The sequence below is a fragment of the Vigna unguiculata genome, chromosome 3 (genome assembly GCF_004118075.2).
Source record: "Vigna unguiculata cultivar IT97K-499-35 chromosome 3, ASM411807v1, whole genome shotgun sequence".
Classification (NCBI taxonomy): domain Eukaryota; kingdom Viridiplantae; phylum Streptophyta; class Magnoliopsida; order Fabales; family Fabaceae; genus Vigna; species Vigna unguiculata.
In genome coordinates this window covers 40,674,757-40,692,805 of record NC_040281.1, presented here as the reverse complement: position 1 = coordinate 40,692,805, position 18,049 = coordinate 40,674,757, and the positions used below count along the sequence as shown (strand labels likewise).

Genomic DNA, 18,049 nt, shown 5'->3' with positions numbered 1-18,049 from the left:
AGCTTGAGAAGGAGATTCAGTATTATCCCACATCCTACATTAAAAAAATAATTTATACTACAAAGATATACATATATCTATGTATAAACAAAGATATATGTTATGTATATAGACTTACATTTTTTTCAACTTGGTTGCATCTTCACCATCATAGTTAAAGATAATCTTGGTACAGTTCATACAGTTTTGAAGAGAAACTTTATCTACAAAAGAGAAAATGTCAAAAAGATTTTTATTCATTAATACAACTGTAATAATGTGGTTTATGTTAGTTACCTTGGAAGGTCTTCACTTTGCAATAATGCAAAGCAATGACAACATGTTGATCCTCTCCAGAGGCCAGAAATGCATTTAACATATCAACATATTGACCAAATAAAGTACATTCCAGTTGCAAACTATTGAATGTTAAAAATAACATAAAAAGAGAAGCAGATGAAATACATGAAGAAAAATAAAAAACAATAAAGAACAAAAACAAATGAAATCTGCTTACCCATCAGCTTCAATAAGGATGACATTCATTTTGGTTTTCTTACCAGCTTTCTCTAGCTCCCTCTCTGTTCCAACACCAGTAAACATCCCAATCACATCTACAGAAAGAGGAAAAATAAAGAAAAAAAATTAACAAAAAGTTATACAAAAAAATGAAGAAAAATAAGCAAAACATACTTACTAACTAAGTAATCTATGTCAAAACCATCAGCTATGATGGTTGAAAAAGGGGTGTATGAAGTTGTAGTTTTCGGAACTAAGGTACTTTGCACCATATTGACCTTGGTTCCAAATTGGAAGTTGATCTTATAGGCATGTTTTGTGGTTCTATAAGAACCACCATTACATGAAATACTGAAAGATTGTCCTCTTTGATTTCAGACTGGAATTTGTATATCAATGTGCGTCTAACAGATGCATGGATTAGTACACCCTGAAAAAAAAGATTCATAAATGAAAAAATAGAAGCACATTTAAACTTACAAAAACATATCTAAACTTTTGGGTAAAAAAAATTTAGGAAAAGTCAAAAAATAAAAGCCGTTTATAGTTCAAGGAAGATACCTCTTGGTCTTGAAGAACAATTTCCATGGAAAATGGAGTTTTTCCTTTTGTGTAATCTTCAACAAACCATAACCTTACAACTCTTGCAAGGATATTCCAACTCTCCTTCTCAGGGTTTAGTTCTTGTAAAGAGTGAGTGTGTTTTTGGATAACAGACATGGTTGAAGGAATGAGGAAAATGAGGGAAATCAGAGTAGAGTAAGGAATGAAGAAAGGTCTGCAGAAATGTATTTGTACAAAACATAAAAACATAAAAAGAATAGATTGGAAGATCATAAATACAAAACAACACCATACGCATGCTCTGGTTTTCATTTCACAAATTTAGAAACAATCTGCAAAAGCAAAAGCAGATTTTGATATGAAAAAAGATATTTACTGAAACAACACGCAAAGTGTGGTTTAGGTTAAACAAATGGAGTAAAAATTGGGAAAAGTGACTGACAAAAATACGAAGATCACAAAAAAGAACAAAAGTTGTTTTTCACATGGCTCAATGTTGTGCAATAAAAGAAAATATGGCAGAAAGCAGTACAAAAAGAAAACAAAAAGTAACTTTAAATGTTGGAAAAGGTTGACAAATCAACAAAAATAGGAAATAAAGATCTGATTTCAATATACCACTAATGAAAAAAGTAAGGGAATGAAATATTCATAACTAATCAACAACATGCAATAGGCCACAAAAATATATTTTTAAAACTATAGTATTGAAGATCTTTGAATCAAAGATACAACAATTAAGAATCAAACAAAGAACATCAGACATCACAAAATCAATAACAAAGAAAGACATGTTTCTCAGTTAATAGAAACCAATAAAACATGAAATAGGCGACAAAAATAGATTTTTAAAACTGTAATATGGAATATCTTTGAATGAACGATACAACAACAAAAGAAATCAATAAAACAAATTCATAAATAATTCATAAAGAATCAACAACAAATTATCTTATGAAATAAAATGGCAACAGATTCTGCATTTAAAGTTGAGGGACAATAAGATCAAGCTCAAACTTCTTCATCAGACATCAGAAAATCAATAACAAAGAAAGACATGTTTAATCAAAACACATGAATTAAACAATTAAACAATACAACATATTAAAGGAATTCCTTTGATTAAAACATATTCTCCTCAGTAGTGGAGAAAAAGAAATTTGATCAGCAACTGGAATACGTAATGGACGTCAGGATGAAGTTATCTTATCAGAGTTAATGAAGGAATGAACCCAAAAACAATCTACATAAACAAAAAAAACAAAAAAAAAAATGAGTTACAACAACATATCAAATTGATGAAGTAAGATAAAATATAAAATTAACATAAAAAATAAATAAACATCAAATTTTGGGGTTCGAATTAAGCAAACCTGAAATGGTGGGATTTCTTGAAAGTTGATGTATAATCGCATCAAATTTGAGCAAACATTAACAATAAAAAAGATTAAGAAGTGAAGCAACTTTCTCAATTAATAGAAACCAATAAAACATGCAATAGGCGATAAAATTAGATTTTTAAAACTGTAATATGGAAGATCATTGAATGAACGATCCAACAACAAAAAAAATCAATACAACAAATTCATAAATAATTCATAAAGAATGAAGAACAAATTATCTTATGAAATTCTGCATTTAAAGTTGAGGGACAATAAGATGAAGCTCAAACTTCTTCATCAAACATCAGAAAATCAATAACAAAGAAAGACATGTTTAATCAAAACACATGAATTAAACAATACAACATATTAAAGGAATTAATTTGATTAAAACATATTCTCATCAGCAGTGGAGAAAAATAAATTTGATCAGCAACTAGAATACGTAGTGCACGTCAGGATGAAGTTATCTTATTAGAGTTAATGAAGGAATGAACCCAAAAACAATCTACATAAACAAAAAAAACAAAAAAATGAGTTACAACAACATATCACATTGATGAAGTAAGATAAAATATAAAATTAACATAAAAATGAAATAAACCTCAAATTTTGGGGTTCGAATTAAGCAAACCTGAAATGGTGGGATTTCTTGAAAGTTGATGTATAATCGCATCAAATTTGAGCAAACATTAACAATAAAAAAGATTAAGAAGTGAAGCAACTTTCTCAGTTAATAGAAACCAATAAAACATGCAATAGGCAACATATCAGATTGAAATGGTAGGGTTTGAGTCTGATTCAACAGAGAAATCGAGAGGTTTTCAAAAGGTACAGGACCACAAAAAAAATCTACACAAAGAAAAAAATGAGTAAGAAATGAAAAATTAGGGTTTCAAATTAAAAGTGAAGAGATAAAAGTTATTACCAAAGAGCGATGGAGAGCGTTTGACGCGGCGTCAGAGAGATGGGCGCACAGAAGAACAAAAACAATCTACAGAAACAAAACAAACCAAAAAATGAGTTAGAAGACAAAAAAATTGATGTTAACGAAGTTGGATTCACTGAGTCTAAGAACAAAAAATTAGGGTTTGAGGATCGCATTTCAGGCGGCGTCAGAGAGCTGGCTAGGGTTTGATGAGGCAGAAAGGGGGAGAGTGCGATTCCAATGGAGAGCGTTTCATGCGGCACAAAAGTGGAGATGGTTTCAGTAAAGAGAATCGTGGACACAACAAAAATGTCGAATGAAGTTCAGAAAGAACAGAGGTGGATCGCGTTTGTGCAGGAAGAGCGTCTGAAGCAAAAAAACCATCTACACAAACAAAACAAACCAAAAAAATTAGTTAGAAGCAAAAAAAATTGATGTTAACCCTAAAACAGTACGAATCGAGAGAATCGTGGAGATGGTTGGACGCGGCAAAAAGGTCGAATGAAGTTGAGAAGGAAGGGAGGTCGATGGCGTAGAAGTGGAGAATGCGTAAAACAGGTTAGGGTTCGACAGAGGGAAAGTGAAGAGAGGTGGAGAACGTTATTTGGTGTCGCGTTTGTGGAGGAAGAGCGAATCAGAGCGACTGAGGTGGAGGAGGAGGCAGAGAGCTGGAGGCGGAGGCAGAGGTGTGGCTAGGGTTTGAGGAAGGAGAGAAGTGGAGAGTGCGTAAAGGTTTGAGAGAGAAAGTGAAGAGAGAGAGAGGAAGTGAAGGGTTTGAGGAAGGAGAGAAGTGAAGAGTGCGTAAACAGAGAGAGAAAATGAAGAGAGAGAGAAAGTCAAGAGAGAGGATTAACGTGAGTGTGGTGAAAAGCGAGAAAGATGGCTGAGACGGGCTAAGAAGATGACACGTGTCCAAATTACCTTAAGAGGTAAAAAAATAAAAAATTTTGAAATTGAACAAATTCAGAGAAAATGACACGTGTAATTTTTTGCTTTTTGTGATTCTTTGAATTGTATTATAAATAGATTTATTATTGAAAAAAAATGGAGGATATCAATATATTTTTCAATCCCAGAATCACTAAAATAGAGAAATACATACTTTACAAGCTCATCATCATAGAAAGAGAAGTTATCATATAGAAGAATGCAAATAGTGATTGTAGTGCATATATTAACATCTAGGTTTGCTCAAATTACTATCTCACACACTATTTATCGTAAGTTTGTTGAGAAGCTTCGGTTCAGTTTACAAAATATAGTACTTTTAAAAAGTTAAAAGTTAAGATTTTATAGAAATTACTTTTAGTCAAATCTCTCATGGAAACGTTTGATAAAGAAGATAATAATCTAACTTTCAATCTTCATGAGTTAAACTAAAACAAACATAAAAGATGTAATGTTACTCTTATTAAAATATTCAAGATGATAATAAATTAATTTTTTAATAAAAAATATCTTTCTCTTTCCTTTTATCTTAAACATATATAACATTATCAAAAACTATTTTTTACTATTATTGATAAAGTGGTAAATTTATAATTTTAAGATTAGAAACTTTATTACCACAATTTAAATAAGAAAATCATAAAAATAACCTGAACTAACGACTCAAAGTTTATAATGCTTTGGAAAAACATCAAAATACCCTGAACAATTAGTTTATTTTAATTTAGGAAAAAAGAGCCTAACAAACAAAGTCATTTATAAATTTTATTTCACCGGAAATTATTTCCAAAGTTAATGAATTCACTATGGGTTTAAATTGTCATTTTTATCCTTCTTATCGTATTTGATACACAAATAATAAATTCAACCCGGTTGAAAATTTTTATTGTTGTTCTTTCATTTAAAATACATGTATATGTTATGTAAATAATTTAGACATTTTATTTAAATAACGAAATTAGCAAAATTCCTTAACGATAAAAGGTTTATTAAGCTTTAGAAAACTCACAATGACATCAAATTATTATTATTTTTTTTTTAAGTCTAATAGTCATATTGTACCACGTAACTTTTTTCTAAAAATGAATGGATTCACTCTGCTGAGTTGATATTTTATTCCTGTCTGTATTCATTAAAACGATATACTTAATAACCTGAAAAAGTTTCACTTCTGGACTTAATAATAAATGTTAAATAACATCCCTCTAACTAAAAAATAAAGTTAATAGCTTCACTTTTAAAATTTTCGAAAATTTCAAATCAATTATAATTTTCATGAAATTACATCGTAAATATATTAGTAACTATTAAAACGATAAATTAAATCTTTATCTATTTTAGAATTTTATTTAGATTTTTTTTTCAAAACTAGGTCCACTTGTGATACTTTTTACATAATCTTCTGTCAAAAGTCTATATTATGTAATGTAAAAGCATCTTCCCATATATAACCAAGTGATATAATAATGTTGAAGAATCATTTCAATTTTCATTCATTATGATTTTTTTTTTTTCGTTTTTGAATTTATGCTTCACTACATGGTATTCTGATTTTTTGTTCTTTTCCATTTTCTCTTTCTCACATTCCTACAAATGGCAATAAATAAATCAGTTTATATATAGATAATAAAAATAAGCAGTGACATTGATATTTTGAAGGCATCTACAGAAGTATATTATTGATGTATTCTGGACATGCATAACTAGGATGCTTGTTCATTGTACATTGTACATTCTAATTTTCTGCTAATCCTACATAACTTAGATTTTGTTTGAATGTGTCTATTTGCAGATCACATAATGGTATTGAACCATTACCAAATCAACAGATACTCTATTACACTTTAACATCACTCCGTGATTGTTGCAGCATGGTCTATCAGATAAAATGCTGACATAACATCATGAGTAAAGTAAACACTGAGCCGTCAAAAAATATCCATATCAATGGAGCTAGCTAGCACTCCATCATCTTCCCATTTTATATCCTTCGCCACTGGATCTTTTCCTATCAGTTTTAGAGGAACATCTAATGGAGGTGGAGTCTGCATCAAAAAGATAACTCATTCATCACTGCAGTAATAAGCAGTTAACAACTTCAACAAGTTCTAAAAACATGATTAGAGTGGCTGTTGTCTTTTTTTCTTTTTCTGGTTAAAAAAGTGTAGAGGGTAGTACCGTTGGGTATTCAAATACGAGTTTAAGTCTCACGTCGAGTAAATCTTATTGTTTCTCTCCAATAAATAGTGACAGACCTACGTGTATATTAGGATGTGTAAGTACCTCTGATTTTCTTAAAATTATTACCGTACCATGTATTTGAAAAAAAATTATTTTGCCTCCTTAATTTTATATATTTGAACTCGTTGGTCGCTGTTTTATAATAGGCTTATGTGTAATTTAAAGTGTACAACTACACTACTTGACTTGTTTTTACTGACTTAAGTTCTTAGATCCGTTAGTGCCGGTGAACCTCCTCCCTTGATACACCCATCAAGTAGTTGTCCCATTCAATTCCACTACTTTGACCAACCCTAAATTGGCTTATACAGAGATATGTGGCACGATGATGATAGAGATTGAATGTTCTTGAGGTCCTTGAATGCAGCTTTTGTCAGCAAATGTAGTCCCCACATCAGGACCTTATGGACTAGTTTGGATTATAAATTCAAAATTGACCAATTAAATGCATTTTTAGGGATATTTGAGGTAATCGGTATTTTTCTAATCACTGACTTGAAAAGTAATAACAAGGATTTTACCATGTTGCGGATTAGAGGCCAATTGATTCCACGGAAAAAAGGGTGTTGTTTGATTTCATTTGCACCAGTGGTTGAACCTAGACGACTTGTTGGATCTCTCTGCAGTAGTGCATTAATCAACTGTCTGGCTGCAAGACTAGCCTGAAAATTTTCAGAACTGTATCAGTTCATGTAAGATCAAAAACAGTAGCATAGTGAATTGTGATAATTTGCACATTTTTTGTGAGATGTATCTATGGATCTCAAAAGACCACTTCCTCTGTCAAACAATGTATTATTTTTCACATCTATAGAGAAATTTGAAATCAAGATCCTATGTATTTGAGTGGCTGTGAACTTACGATTTTCTACATCAGTTTCACTACCCATTATTTGAAGTTGGGAATTACATGTAATTTATGCAGAAAGTTGTAAGTTGAAGTAATTAAAAAAATGAAGCACTATTTTTTTGTGTACCGGGATGCTGCTTGGAAAGGTAAGATCCTTGTGTAAGATGTTGGAAAATGTCCTCTGTCTGTTCTTTCCTCTAAATGGTGTACGACCATACAGCATCTCATACAATAAGATACCTAAACAGAGAGAAACAGAATTGTTAATGTCAAAAATAAAGAAAAAGAAAAAACCTACCCTTTTGAATCCTTGTGTCTTTATTAAGAACCATTTCAGCCTAATTCATTTTATCAATGATTAGTAACAAAATAAAGCTTCATAGTTGGTATTCAAGCATAAGGATGAAAGTGATTACCAAGGGTCCACCAATCTATAGCGCTAGTATGCCCAGCTCCAGTTATAATTTCCTGAAATCAATCAAGCACCTTAAAAAGCTTAAAAGATGATAATGACAATGATATATTAATGACATATAACAACAAATGAATAACAAAATAACGTTGTTATGATTTGAATAGACTATAATAAACGTCCTCAAGTTTGATTGTGTATGAAGCAGAATTGAAATCACCATACAGGGGCAATATATTCTTCAGTTCCAACAAATGAGTTTGATTGTGTAATTGGCTCTGCAACAAGTATTGGTGGTGGTTCACTTCGTGATTTTCTTCTTTTACCAGGTAATGCTTGCTTCACAACCTGTAAAAATTAACTTTAATTTAAGCATCTAACCTTAGTATATCAGTTCCTTTACTAACCTAAAGATGCAACTACAGATAAGGACAAGACATAGTTTTTATGTAATGATTGTTAAGAAAAGTGTCATTACTACTAGATACCTGGTGACTCTAAAACAGGACAACAATAACAAAATTGTTTTTTTCAAATATCAGTAGATAAAATGCATTATATCTACTGATATTTAAAGCCTGGGGTAACACTTTTTTCTACCACAACTAGATCATTGGAGAAGTGTGATACACCAATTAATATCATGTATTGGTCAAGAATTTCCAATAACTTATAAAAAAAATTGACCATGCTTATGCAGGAATAAGGATACGCACCTGGGGTTTACACGATGTCATAGATGATAGATCAAAGTCAGTTAATACAACATGACCATCCTTCTGAAGTAAGATATTTTCAGGCTTTAAGTCACGATAAATTATACCTAGACAGGTTCAATAAAAGAAAACAATATTCAGATAACCTAAGATTCAGTATCTACCTTTTCCTCTCATTGTTGTGCATAATAAAAAATATTCTATCAGGACATGTTGCTTCCGAAACAATCACATGGACTATGTTGGCATAGCATACAAAAATATAAAAAAGATATAGTAACGGTATGATCAAACACAAGATAAGACAAGAAAACCTTGAACACTGCTAAAATACATGGAAAAATTGTAAGGAAGGAAAACCTTGAACACTGCTAAACCTGCAAAGTTTTTTGATGATCTGTCTTTTTTACCAAAGACAGAGGCACTCTCTCATATGATTGATGGGATTATTGCGCTTCAGCACAGTGTCTCATTGGACATAGCTAGCAAAAGTGAGTACAATATCTTCAAAATGTGTTGAACCTAACCTACACTAATAGTTACTTTTAGTTCAAGTGAAGCTTCTTTTTGCCTGATTTGCTTTACATAAACACTGTCTTCTAAATTATAACCTCAGATTTTTTAATGGTTGGAGTTTTTGCTAAGCTGTCAACTGGCAATGCTGAAGGAATGAATTCTAACTTAACAGTGAACACCAAAAGTAGCATAGAAAATCATATGAACGTTACCTATGCCAGCTTAGAGATCAAAGATATATTGAATACAAAAGTGCTTAAGAATGTATATGAACTATTCAAAATGAAGAAGATACACTGAGCAGCTTACCTAGAAAGTGGAGATATTCCAAACCAATGACAACCTCTGCCGCATAGAATCTGGATACATGATTGATAAAATTAACAAAAAAGATAACGGTCTGCATTATAAATATATTCATCGTTTTTAATAGTTCAAGGTATAATATGTCCAGGTTGATGAATGTAGTGAGTATTCAATCTCATTTGTTATAGAATAGTTATTAGTCTAGTTTGTGTTATTAGGAAACTAAAAGTACCTTGCTGATTCTTCTCTGAAAATCTTCATTGGTTGTCTGTCAAGCAATGCAAATAATTCTCCTCCGTGGCAGAAGTCAGAAATCAAACATACATGTGTAGAAGTCTGTTAAGACAAAGAACTGTTAGAACAATTGGCAAGAACCAACTCAGTTGGGAGCCCAAGTTATTAGAGATGTAATTAGTGATTAGTTTATAAGCATATTTAAAAGGATTGGTAGTCACTTTGTGCTTACCCTTCTCATTACCAATAATCTTATTTTTCAGTTTTTACTGTTGTAAATAGCAGTTTGTTAGTGGTTTATATTTACCTGAAATGAGGTGTATAGTGTTGGAAGAAAAGGGTGATCCAATAATGATATAATCTCTCTCTCAATGCATGACCGGTGAACCTGTAATAGTAATCAGTTAATCATAGAAATATGTTGAGTGAGATTGTGAAGAAACTATAACTTTCATGAACGGAAAAAGGGGTATCAGATTGTGAAGAAACTTCAACACACAAGCCTAAATTAATATGTTTTACTTATATTTGAAAGACTAGGGTGCAAGGTTAAGTGTTTTTCTTTTCAGATGCTGACAACCAAGAATACATAAGAGCCATGACTTTTTGAGAACCCTTAGTTCAATTCTCAAGTCTCAACATTCATTATTGTGCTATGCATTTGTGATTTTTTCCTTTCAAGTTGAAAATAAGAAGTAGTAATAATAACAAAAGGCATGTATTTTCAAAGTAAAATCATAGAATCTTCAAGAAGAAACTAGTGACTCTTACATATCCAGACCTTATTACGATTTAGCATGACAGACTTTTCCATTGCTTTCATTGCATATAGTTCACCAGTGCCTTTGAGTTCCACCAAATGAACACTGCAGCAAAAAACACAGTGATGTCTTGATTAATTAGCAGAGAACTTTTATTCTATGATCCTGAAAATTTTGGGACCACAAATTCTTGAGGTGACCTTAGAAATTGATTACTTGATAATCACATCATTGTTATTGTATTATGATGCCTTTGCATTGTCCAAGAGATCTTTTATAGGCTAATTGTGGTAGATGTAAGAAAATGTTTGTGGAAAAAACTGAAATCTACCTGCCAGTATCTCCACAACCTAGTGGCCTTATGGGCACAAAATGTTGCAGACCAATTTTTTCGCCTCTTGCAGTAACCTGAAAGAGTCAAAGAAACAAATTAACGAAAATAAGGCATATTTCTACCACAGACCAACACAGGCTAGCTTTAAACACACATCATATTAATTAATTTTAAAAGTGTTACAACCACACCTCATAAGCACCTCATTAAAGGATTTATTTAGAAAAACTCCTTATAACTAACCTTCCCTTGACTAAAACTGATTTATACATTAACTAACCAGTAAAAATAATTTCTTACTTGGTCTGAGAATGCAGGACTTAAACCCATCCCAACTCAACTTTTTCTAACTTGGATCCAACTTGACCTAAGTCCAACCCAACTCAGTTTGACACGAGTCTAGTCTAACTCGACATCATATGGGCCTGACTCAACTGAACATGACATGGGCTTGACCTGACACAACCTAACATAGGCTTGGCCTGACCTAGCCCTAACTGACCTTGGTTTGGCCTAGCCCATATTGATTTAGGTTCTAATATGACATGACTCGACAAAGTCATACAAAGGAAGTGAAATGCATGAACAGGTATGTACCTTTTGTATTGCTATCCAAGAAGGATTATCCTTTCTGTGAGGTCGTGGATAGACAGGTTGGGAATGAACTGCCCACAAATCTTCTGGCCTCTGCAACATAACAGATTCATTTGATATCAGCAAATATGACTGACAAAAAATACCATATCACTCTTCTTCAAATGACACAACTATTACGAATATAAAATAATGCATTATAGGAAATCCAAAAAAATATATACACAGGTAGGGTGTTGCTAACCCAAATGGAAATACCTTACCAAGTTGGCATCGGGAAGTTCTCGGACAGCTTCATCCACATTTTCTGCAGTGGCTTTCACCTAATATGAGAGGTAAATGATGAAGATAATCAAATAAAGTATGCAAAGAAATTTACATGAGGAACTCAACTTTATACTGGAATTCTACAAACAACCTTTTATATTGACATTAGAATACTCGAACCAGTAAGTGAAAAGCTAAGACTGAAAAGACAATACTCACCAACTTAGCACTCTGTAGCTCAGTTGTCTCAGACAAGCGGTTTTTTAAGGGTTCTACATGATCACTTCCATCTAGTTGAACGCCAATGAAGTATTGAAGTTCGCCCTAAACACAAATCGTTCAAAATGACATAAAAAACTAAAATGAGGGGAAGACAATGTATTGTTTCATAGATACTGAATGCTCGAGACTCAAATTATTTGTTTTCTTGCATAACAATATCACAATCACCTTTTGGTCACGCATAGGTTGCAAGTGAAACAAATTCCAAAACTTCTTTCCTACATGATAGAAATTAGAAAATTTGAACAGGTAAACAATAAATAAACAAAAATAATGCTAGATTTGAAAAATGAAAACACATTATCTAAATCAATTGCCACCCAACTTTAAATAGAAAAAAAAATGAATAAAGAAAGTGTATGACTGAAGAGAGAAAGTCATCAGAAGTATGGATGTAATTTGACCGGTTATTTACCACTCTTAGTATAGTTGATCAACTGAACAGTGATTTCCCTCTGTTCTCTGATAGCATCCCTTATCTTAGAAACAGTTGCCTGATCTGTTTCTGGTCCTTGAAGAAACCTATACAAGTGAACTGTCATATTACTAACATTGCAATCAAAAGCTTGCATTAAGTTTATCAGTCTAAAAATGTCAGAAACAGGACATGATATCTTAATGAATAAATTTCTCTAACTAAATTGATGATGTATTCTTCTTTGAAAGACAAAAGTTCAGGATTACTCAAAAGACAAAGGTGATTGACACATTTCTTACTTATCACTACCCTGGTTTATGAAATTGTATGCCATGCATTCTTCTATTGACGTGAACTTCTAAATGATTGAAGAAAATACATTCAAACGACAGAGTACTACACAATCAGGAAAAACATTGACCAACTTCTCTAGTTGGTAAGAAACAGTGTGATACTGAAATGGAAACTAATTTATTAAAAGTAGACAGAAATCCATCAGAAGAGTGTTTCCGAGAGAGAAGACAGCACTGAAGAAAAATGAAACTCTTTTTGTATACAAAGATATAGAAAAGTTTATACCGACAATTTCGTCCCAGAATTTCTTCTCGTGTATATTCTGTAAGCTCAAGAAAGCTATCAGATGCAAATATCTGCGCAGAAAGCAATAGTATTACTTAAAAGCTATATTTTCAACAAACACAACAAGTATATATTCTGCATACACATGCTACATGTGATCATCCATAACTGCTTCTATGTCTTCAATGAATAGTATATAGATCAAGCAACCAAGTGAATTTAGAGGGTTGAGGCACCTTAAGAGAAAAAAAACTGTCTTACAATTGGGTTATCTGGCAGTCTAGGATCAGAAATCACGAAGTTCTTTTCTATCCGCTCCAATGTGGTTGCTAGATCAATTCCTTGCCTCATGTCCCTTTCTCTCAGTGAGTTCTCCAAATTGTTCGACCACTCTATTTCTTTGGTCATCAAAACCTCAGGTTCAACAACGTACTTCTCCTCATCTCTCCCACCATAACTCTGAGATTTCCCTTTAAGACTGCAATGAAAGGAAAAGAATTTCAAGAACACACAATGAATTTCAAGAACATTCAGAATAACCCAATAGGAGATAGCTAGTGAATCGAATGTAAGCAAAACAGAAAAGCTTTAAAAATTTATTTTTTAGCAGGTGTTCTGATCCTATAAAGAATTGATTTTTGGCTAAGCTATAAAGAAATTAATACCCCTTGAGAGAAATCCGTCCTGATCGTGATGTTCTGATCTTTTCCTGATTAGAACTTATTCGTGGGATGTTAAGTGGAGAAGGTTGTCTACCAGGTGTGCTTGTATTCCCAGCAACAGCAGACTTCGGCAAAACAAAATCAAGGTTCATTTTCTGTTCCACTTCTTGCATGGAGGCAGTATCATCACTCCTATTACTAATAATAGATTTTGGGTCCTTAACAGTTTGCACAACCTCGGTGATGGAACCCAAAGCTTTTTCCTTTTGACGAGCTGGTAAATGAAATTAAATCATTACATATAAACACAGAACATCAGACATTACTAAAAATGGCTCAATATATTACCATCATATCGAATTAATGACTTGGGTAATCCATTTGGTCGTAACGCCTTTTCATTCACTCCTTCAGTGTACTTGCTCACCTCAACCTGCATTCTGTAGTAATAACTGTATTAAGCAGTAAGCATATTTATTTCGGATGTTACTAACAAAAACTGTTAGATACTTAGAATTCACATTCCAGATAACACCATTTTCCCTGAAAGCACACTACTTGATTTGTTAATGCTAAAATTTGTAGAAGGATCATAACTATTCTCTTAAATGCATAGCTTTTCTTTTCTTTCTTTTTCAATTTTCACTCAAATGTACTAATAGAGTTTCAATACTACCATCTTCACCTGCATTCCACATCCTTTGAGCTCTCAGGTAAGACCTCATCTTTGCAGCCCAAAGATGAAAGTTCTCACTAGAAAAAATGGGCGGTGAAGGTAAAGAATTATTGGAAGCCATTTTTGTTTCGAAGGATTTTTGCGTGTGGTTTTTCTCATTAGCTTTTTCAGCTTCTCTTTTTTCTCTCACAGTCCCTCAAAAAAACTTTAAACTTTGATACCATGATAAAGTGTTAACAATAATGCTTCAGAATCACAGACTCACATCATAGAAAATGAAACTAAAGAGCTGCTTCTGTAAATCTAAAGGAAGTGTTCATCGAAATCTAATGAGAAACAGATTATTTTAATTTAGAAAGGCAATAAATGTAACAAAAACCCATCAGAAGTTAGCCTATGAGACAGTAATAAACTCCTCAAATTCTACCATACTTGATGCATAAATAATGAACAAAAACCTTGTTCTGAACTTCTACTTCATAATGAAAAAAATGAGAACCCTAGTATGCATCCTCATCACTTTATATTGTTTCTAAACCCAGCGTTTTGTTTCAAACCTTTGGATTGGTTAACATAAAAGCTAACCACAGTTGTAGTTAGCCCAATAGGACTTCCCTGATCAAGTAAATCAGGAAAACCAGGAAAAACCAGATAGGAAAGGCAGAACTGACCCGATGAATTTGATAGTATTGCCTTGGTTATCTTTGATGGGGGTGACAGTGAGAAGATTCCAGAATGGAGTTCCATTTTTCTTGTAGTTTAATAGTCTGCCACAATAACTTCTTCCATTTCTAGTTGCATCCCGAATTTTCGCCACTTCATTCTTGTCTGTATCAGGCCCCTGAAGAAATCGACTGAAACCAGAAATTGGATGCTTCATTAATAACTATGCATTCTTTAGTTAAACATCTTAATTAACATAAATTTCCCATGTGCACAGTATGTTTTCCTCAGCTAACTACTTTTGGTGAAAATGGGTAGCTATAAGGGTGATTGAAATTTGAAACAACATATATTGCTACTGTGAAGGCAGAAAATGCTCACCAATTCCTTCCAATAATCTCCTTAGAAGAATAGCCAGTCATGGTGAAAAAACCACTACTGGCATACATGATTGGACAGTCTGGTTTAGTTGCATCAGAGACAACAAATGTCTGTTGCAGCGTCGCCAATGCATCCCTCAACTCTTGTGACACCCTTAACACCCCTGATGATGACTCAGATCCAAAATTTGAATCCCCAGAAGTCCTTGTTGATTCAGCAAATCTATCTGATAAGTTTCTGGCTCTGTCACCATCAAAAGAGGCACTGGTTTTGAAGTTCCCAGAGTTCACCACAAGACCCCATTCAGCAGTTCTTTCAGCTATGTTTGCTTCAGTTAAAACTTGTTGATCAGAAGAAGACTTGTCCTTCAGATGATTCCCCAAGTAATTTTCTTCACTTGTTCTTTTATCATTTGTTGCTGAGTTGCTATCAACTGCAGCACCAGGGTCCCTAGCAAATGCCATCCACTTGTTTGCAGAATTAGAGGAAGAAATTGCAGAAGCTCCATCGAATCTCACAGCTTTTGTATCATCTTCCTCTCTTCTGATCCTCTGCTGTCCAACATTTTGACTCTCGCGCAATTCAAATATTGGAAATGAATCTGCTTGATCACTGCTGCCATCAGAATCATGCTTTGTAGACACTTTCTGTTTCTCCATTTATGAGTTATCTCTGTTGATGATTACTACAGACCAGGCACCACCACCAACACCTAAGGTTCTGTTGGAATGAGAAAGAATTAATGAGTCTAAGTACATAACGTACATGCAATAAATAACACATGAAAAGCACAACAAAACTAGCCCAAAATTCACCAAATTGTGCAGAAAGAGAGAGAGGGACAGAGTTTCCTCTGGTAAAAGTAATCACACACAGTCTCTTTGGGAAAGAAACATTGAAACGTGAAAACTTTGTAACGAAAACATGAAAATGGTCTTGTGATTCGGTTGCACAATTAACCTTTCTCTCTAATGTCTTTCCGCTTTCACTTCATGTTGGACCTCAAATAGAAAAGATAACGTTCGAGGTTCACATAAACACAATAAATACGCCCCAACACTTGCTCAATATTTCTCTTTAAAAAAAAAAACACAAAAATATTCTTGAGGCAAGAGCAAACGTGTAATATCCATTTCATACACCATTTATTTTGTCCACCTTCTCGGTTGGAAATAAGTAAAAGAACAAAAAAAAAACAAAAGCTGGAATATCACATTTTTTAACGTTCGAAATTCACTACTATTGACGTAGACTTCATCGGATTCTACTCTCTTCATGTTCAGTGGTTTTCCCTTGAATCTTCTCCAGTAAATTTTGATCTTAAAACTGTAAACAGATATCAGTTCTAAAAAAGAGCACAACAACGTAAAACTGTGACATTTAACCATGAATCAGACATGTAAGATTGAGACAACAATTTATATTTGTTTTACACAGTTAAGGATAAACCAGATTCATCCTCGAAGTGGTAAAAGTTGTGATCATCCCTGAAGAAGTAAAAATAATGAATTGGGAAGGTGGGGTCGGAAAAAATTGTGAGGCCAGAAAGTATTTGGCGTGGCACATTATTGGAGATAAATTTCACTATCAAAATTTAATATTTGGGTTCCCTTTAGAAAGATGACAAGTGGGAATAATAGAGGGGAAGGTGATATGTGGCATTGCGATGTGGTGGTAGAAACTTCCACGACAGCAGACATAAGAACGCTAAGTAACTCTGTCAGCCATGCATAGGCGCATTATCGTGTGATACAGATAGCACGTGGGAGTGATTAAGCTTTGCCTTAAAACCCAAACACGTTTCGACAACAATTGATCGACAACATTCGGGACACAAGGTAACATTAGATCCACTCAGGTGTACCTTTTACTGAGTTGTGTTTGATTCCTTCTAAGTTTTTGCTAATGTAACGATGGTGAAAACTTATTATTTTTATTTACTTACAATTTACAAATGCTTTTGTGCTAGTACTAACAATACCCTGTCATGGATTTTTAAAAAAATAATATATATTTAAGTTTATACAAATGCAATTAGAATTTAACATAATTATTTTATTTTGTAAATTAAAATCATAATATTTTTTTTGGAAAATTGTATTTAAGTTATTTATATAATTAATTAAAATAAAGAGTTTAAATTTAAATAGAGTAACAACTAATAATTTTATATATTATGAAATTAAATAATTGAGTATTCCATTTCAGTATGTAAAAATAAATCATTTCTGTAAACTTAAAATAAATTTAATAATGAATTAAAAAACTATTATGATAGTAATAATTGAATGAATTTAATTATTGTACTCTGAATTCTTTTTCCTCAATAAAATAAATAAATAACCTTAAATTACAAGTGAATGGTTTATAATTTATAACAAACTTAAATTATAATTTAGATTTTTTTTTAAGTTATTTTAAAATTTAGGTAACGTTCTCGTTAGATGAAAATTTTATTAAAAAAAGAAAAAGGAAAAGAAAAGAAAATTTTAGTAATTACAACAAAACTATATCACATAAATAGTCAAAAAATATATATTATGAAAAAAAAACACATGATTTTTTCATGAAAATCATTATGTATTTTGAACTATATATACTAAAAAAACACAAATTCCTCGTCATATTAAAAAAAATTATCATTAGTCATTTCTTTCACATTCCAAAAAGGTCTTTAATTTTTAGAATTTTTTACTTTGGAAATTTTAATATTAACTTTCTTTGGCTACTCATATCAGATTTTCTTATTGTTTGAACTTACTCATCATCCTCTTCAGTATTAGAAAATTATCTCTTATCAATCTTATTAGTCTATTTAGTAGTTATTTGCAATTCCT

General features: G+C 32.4%; 2 protein-coding genes across 4 annotated transcripts; both read right to left on the bottom strand.

The window, feature by feature from the left end:
• Positions 1 to 268: 268 nt before the first annotated feature.
• Positions 269 to 1,218, bottom strand: LOC114175453. Its single transcript, XM_028060211.1, has 4 exons — positions 1,060 to 1,218; positions 777 to 928; positions 540 to 593; positions 269 to 398 (listed from the first exon to the last, which is right to left on the bottom strand). Exons 1-4 carry the CDS (start codon positions 1,216 to 1,218, stop codon positions 269 to 271), a joined length of 495 nt encoding a protein of 164 aa, XP_027916012.1.
• A 4,742-nt stretch (positions 1,219 to 5,960) lies between these two features.
• Positions 5,961 to 16,603, bottom strand: LOC114175475 (phototropin-2). 3 transcript variants are annotated; one of them, XM_028060230.1, is made up of 23 exons: positions 16,427 to 16,603; positions 15,213 to 15,932; positions 14,840 to 15,022; positions 13,841 to 13,932; positions 13,496 to 13,766; positions 13,092 to 13,308; positions 12,831 to 12,901; positions 12,249 to 12,355; positions 12,002 to 12,051; positions 11,771 to 11,875; positions 11,548 to 11,607; positions 11,288 to 11,377; positions 10,688 to 10,764; positions 10,377 to 10,461; positions 9,903 to 9,983; positions 9,594 to 9,697; positions 9,365 to 9,414; positions 8,540 to 8,646; positions 8,049 to 8,171; positions 7,828 to 7,879; positions 7,539 to 7,651; positions 7,083 to 7,223; positions 5,961 to 6,365 (listed from the first exon to the last, which is right to left on the bottom strand). In XM_028060230.1, exons 2-23 carry the CDS (start codon positions 15,869 to 15,871, stop codon positions 6,249 to 6,251), a joined length of 2,955 nt encoding a protein of 984 aa, XP_027916031.1. In that variant the 5' UTR covers positions 15,872 to 15,932; positions 16,427 to 16,603; the 3' UTR covers positions 5,961 to 6,248. The 3 variants fall into 3 exon arrangements, with proteins under 3 accessions (XP_027916031.1, XP_027916029.1, XP_027916030.1); XM_028060228.1 differs by lacking the exon at positions 16,427 to 16,603 and adding an exon at positions 16,028 to 16,296; XM_028060229.1 differs by lacking the exon at positions 16,427 to 16,603 and adding an exon at positions 16,173 to 16,284.
• Between the last annotated feature and the right edge of the window lie 1,446 nt (positions 16,604 to 18,049).

Excerpts from the sequence above, each read along its gene's own strand:
- LOC114175453 (XM_028060211.1), bottom strand. The coding sequence starts at position 1,218 with ATGTCTGTTATCCAAAAACACACTCACTCTTTACAAGAACTAAACCCT. Across the intron at positions 594-776 it reads ACTTCCAATTTGGAACCAAG|ATGTGATTGGGATGTTTACT; the intron begins GTCAATATGGTG and ends CTCTTTCTGTAG. Across the intron at positions 399-539 it reads GAGGGAGCTAGAGAAAGCTG|TTTGCAACTGGAATGTACTT; the intron begins GTAAGAAAACCA and ends AACATTCAATAG.
- LOC114175475 (XM_028060230.1), bottom strand. The coding sequence starts at position 15,871 with ATGGAGAAACAGAAAGTGTCTACAAAGCATGATTCTGATGGCAGCAGT. Across the intron at positions 13,933-14,839 it reads AATACTATCAAATTCATCGG|AATGCAGGTTGAGGTGAGCA; the intron begins GTCAGTTCTGCC and ends TTATTACTACAG. Across the intron at positions 9,984-10,376 it reads TCATGCTAAATCGTAATAAG|GTTCACCGGTCATGCATTGA; the intron begins GTCTGGATATGT and ends TTACTATTACAG.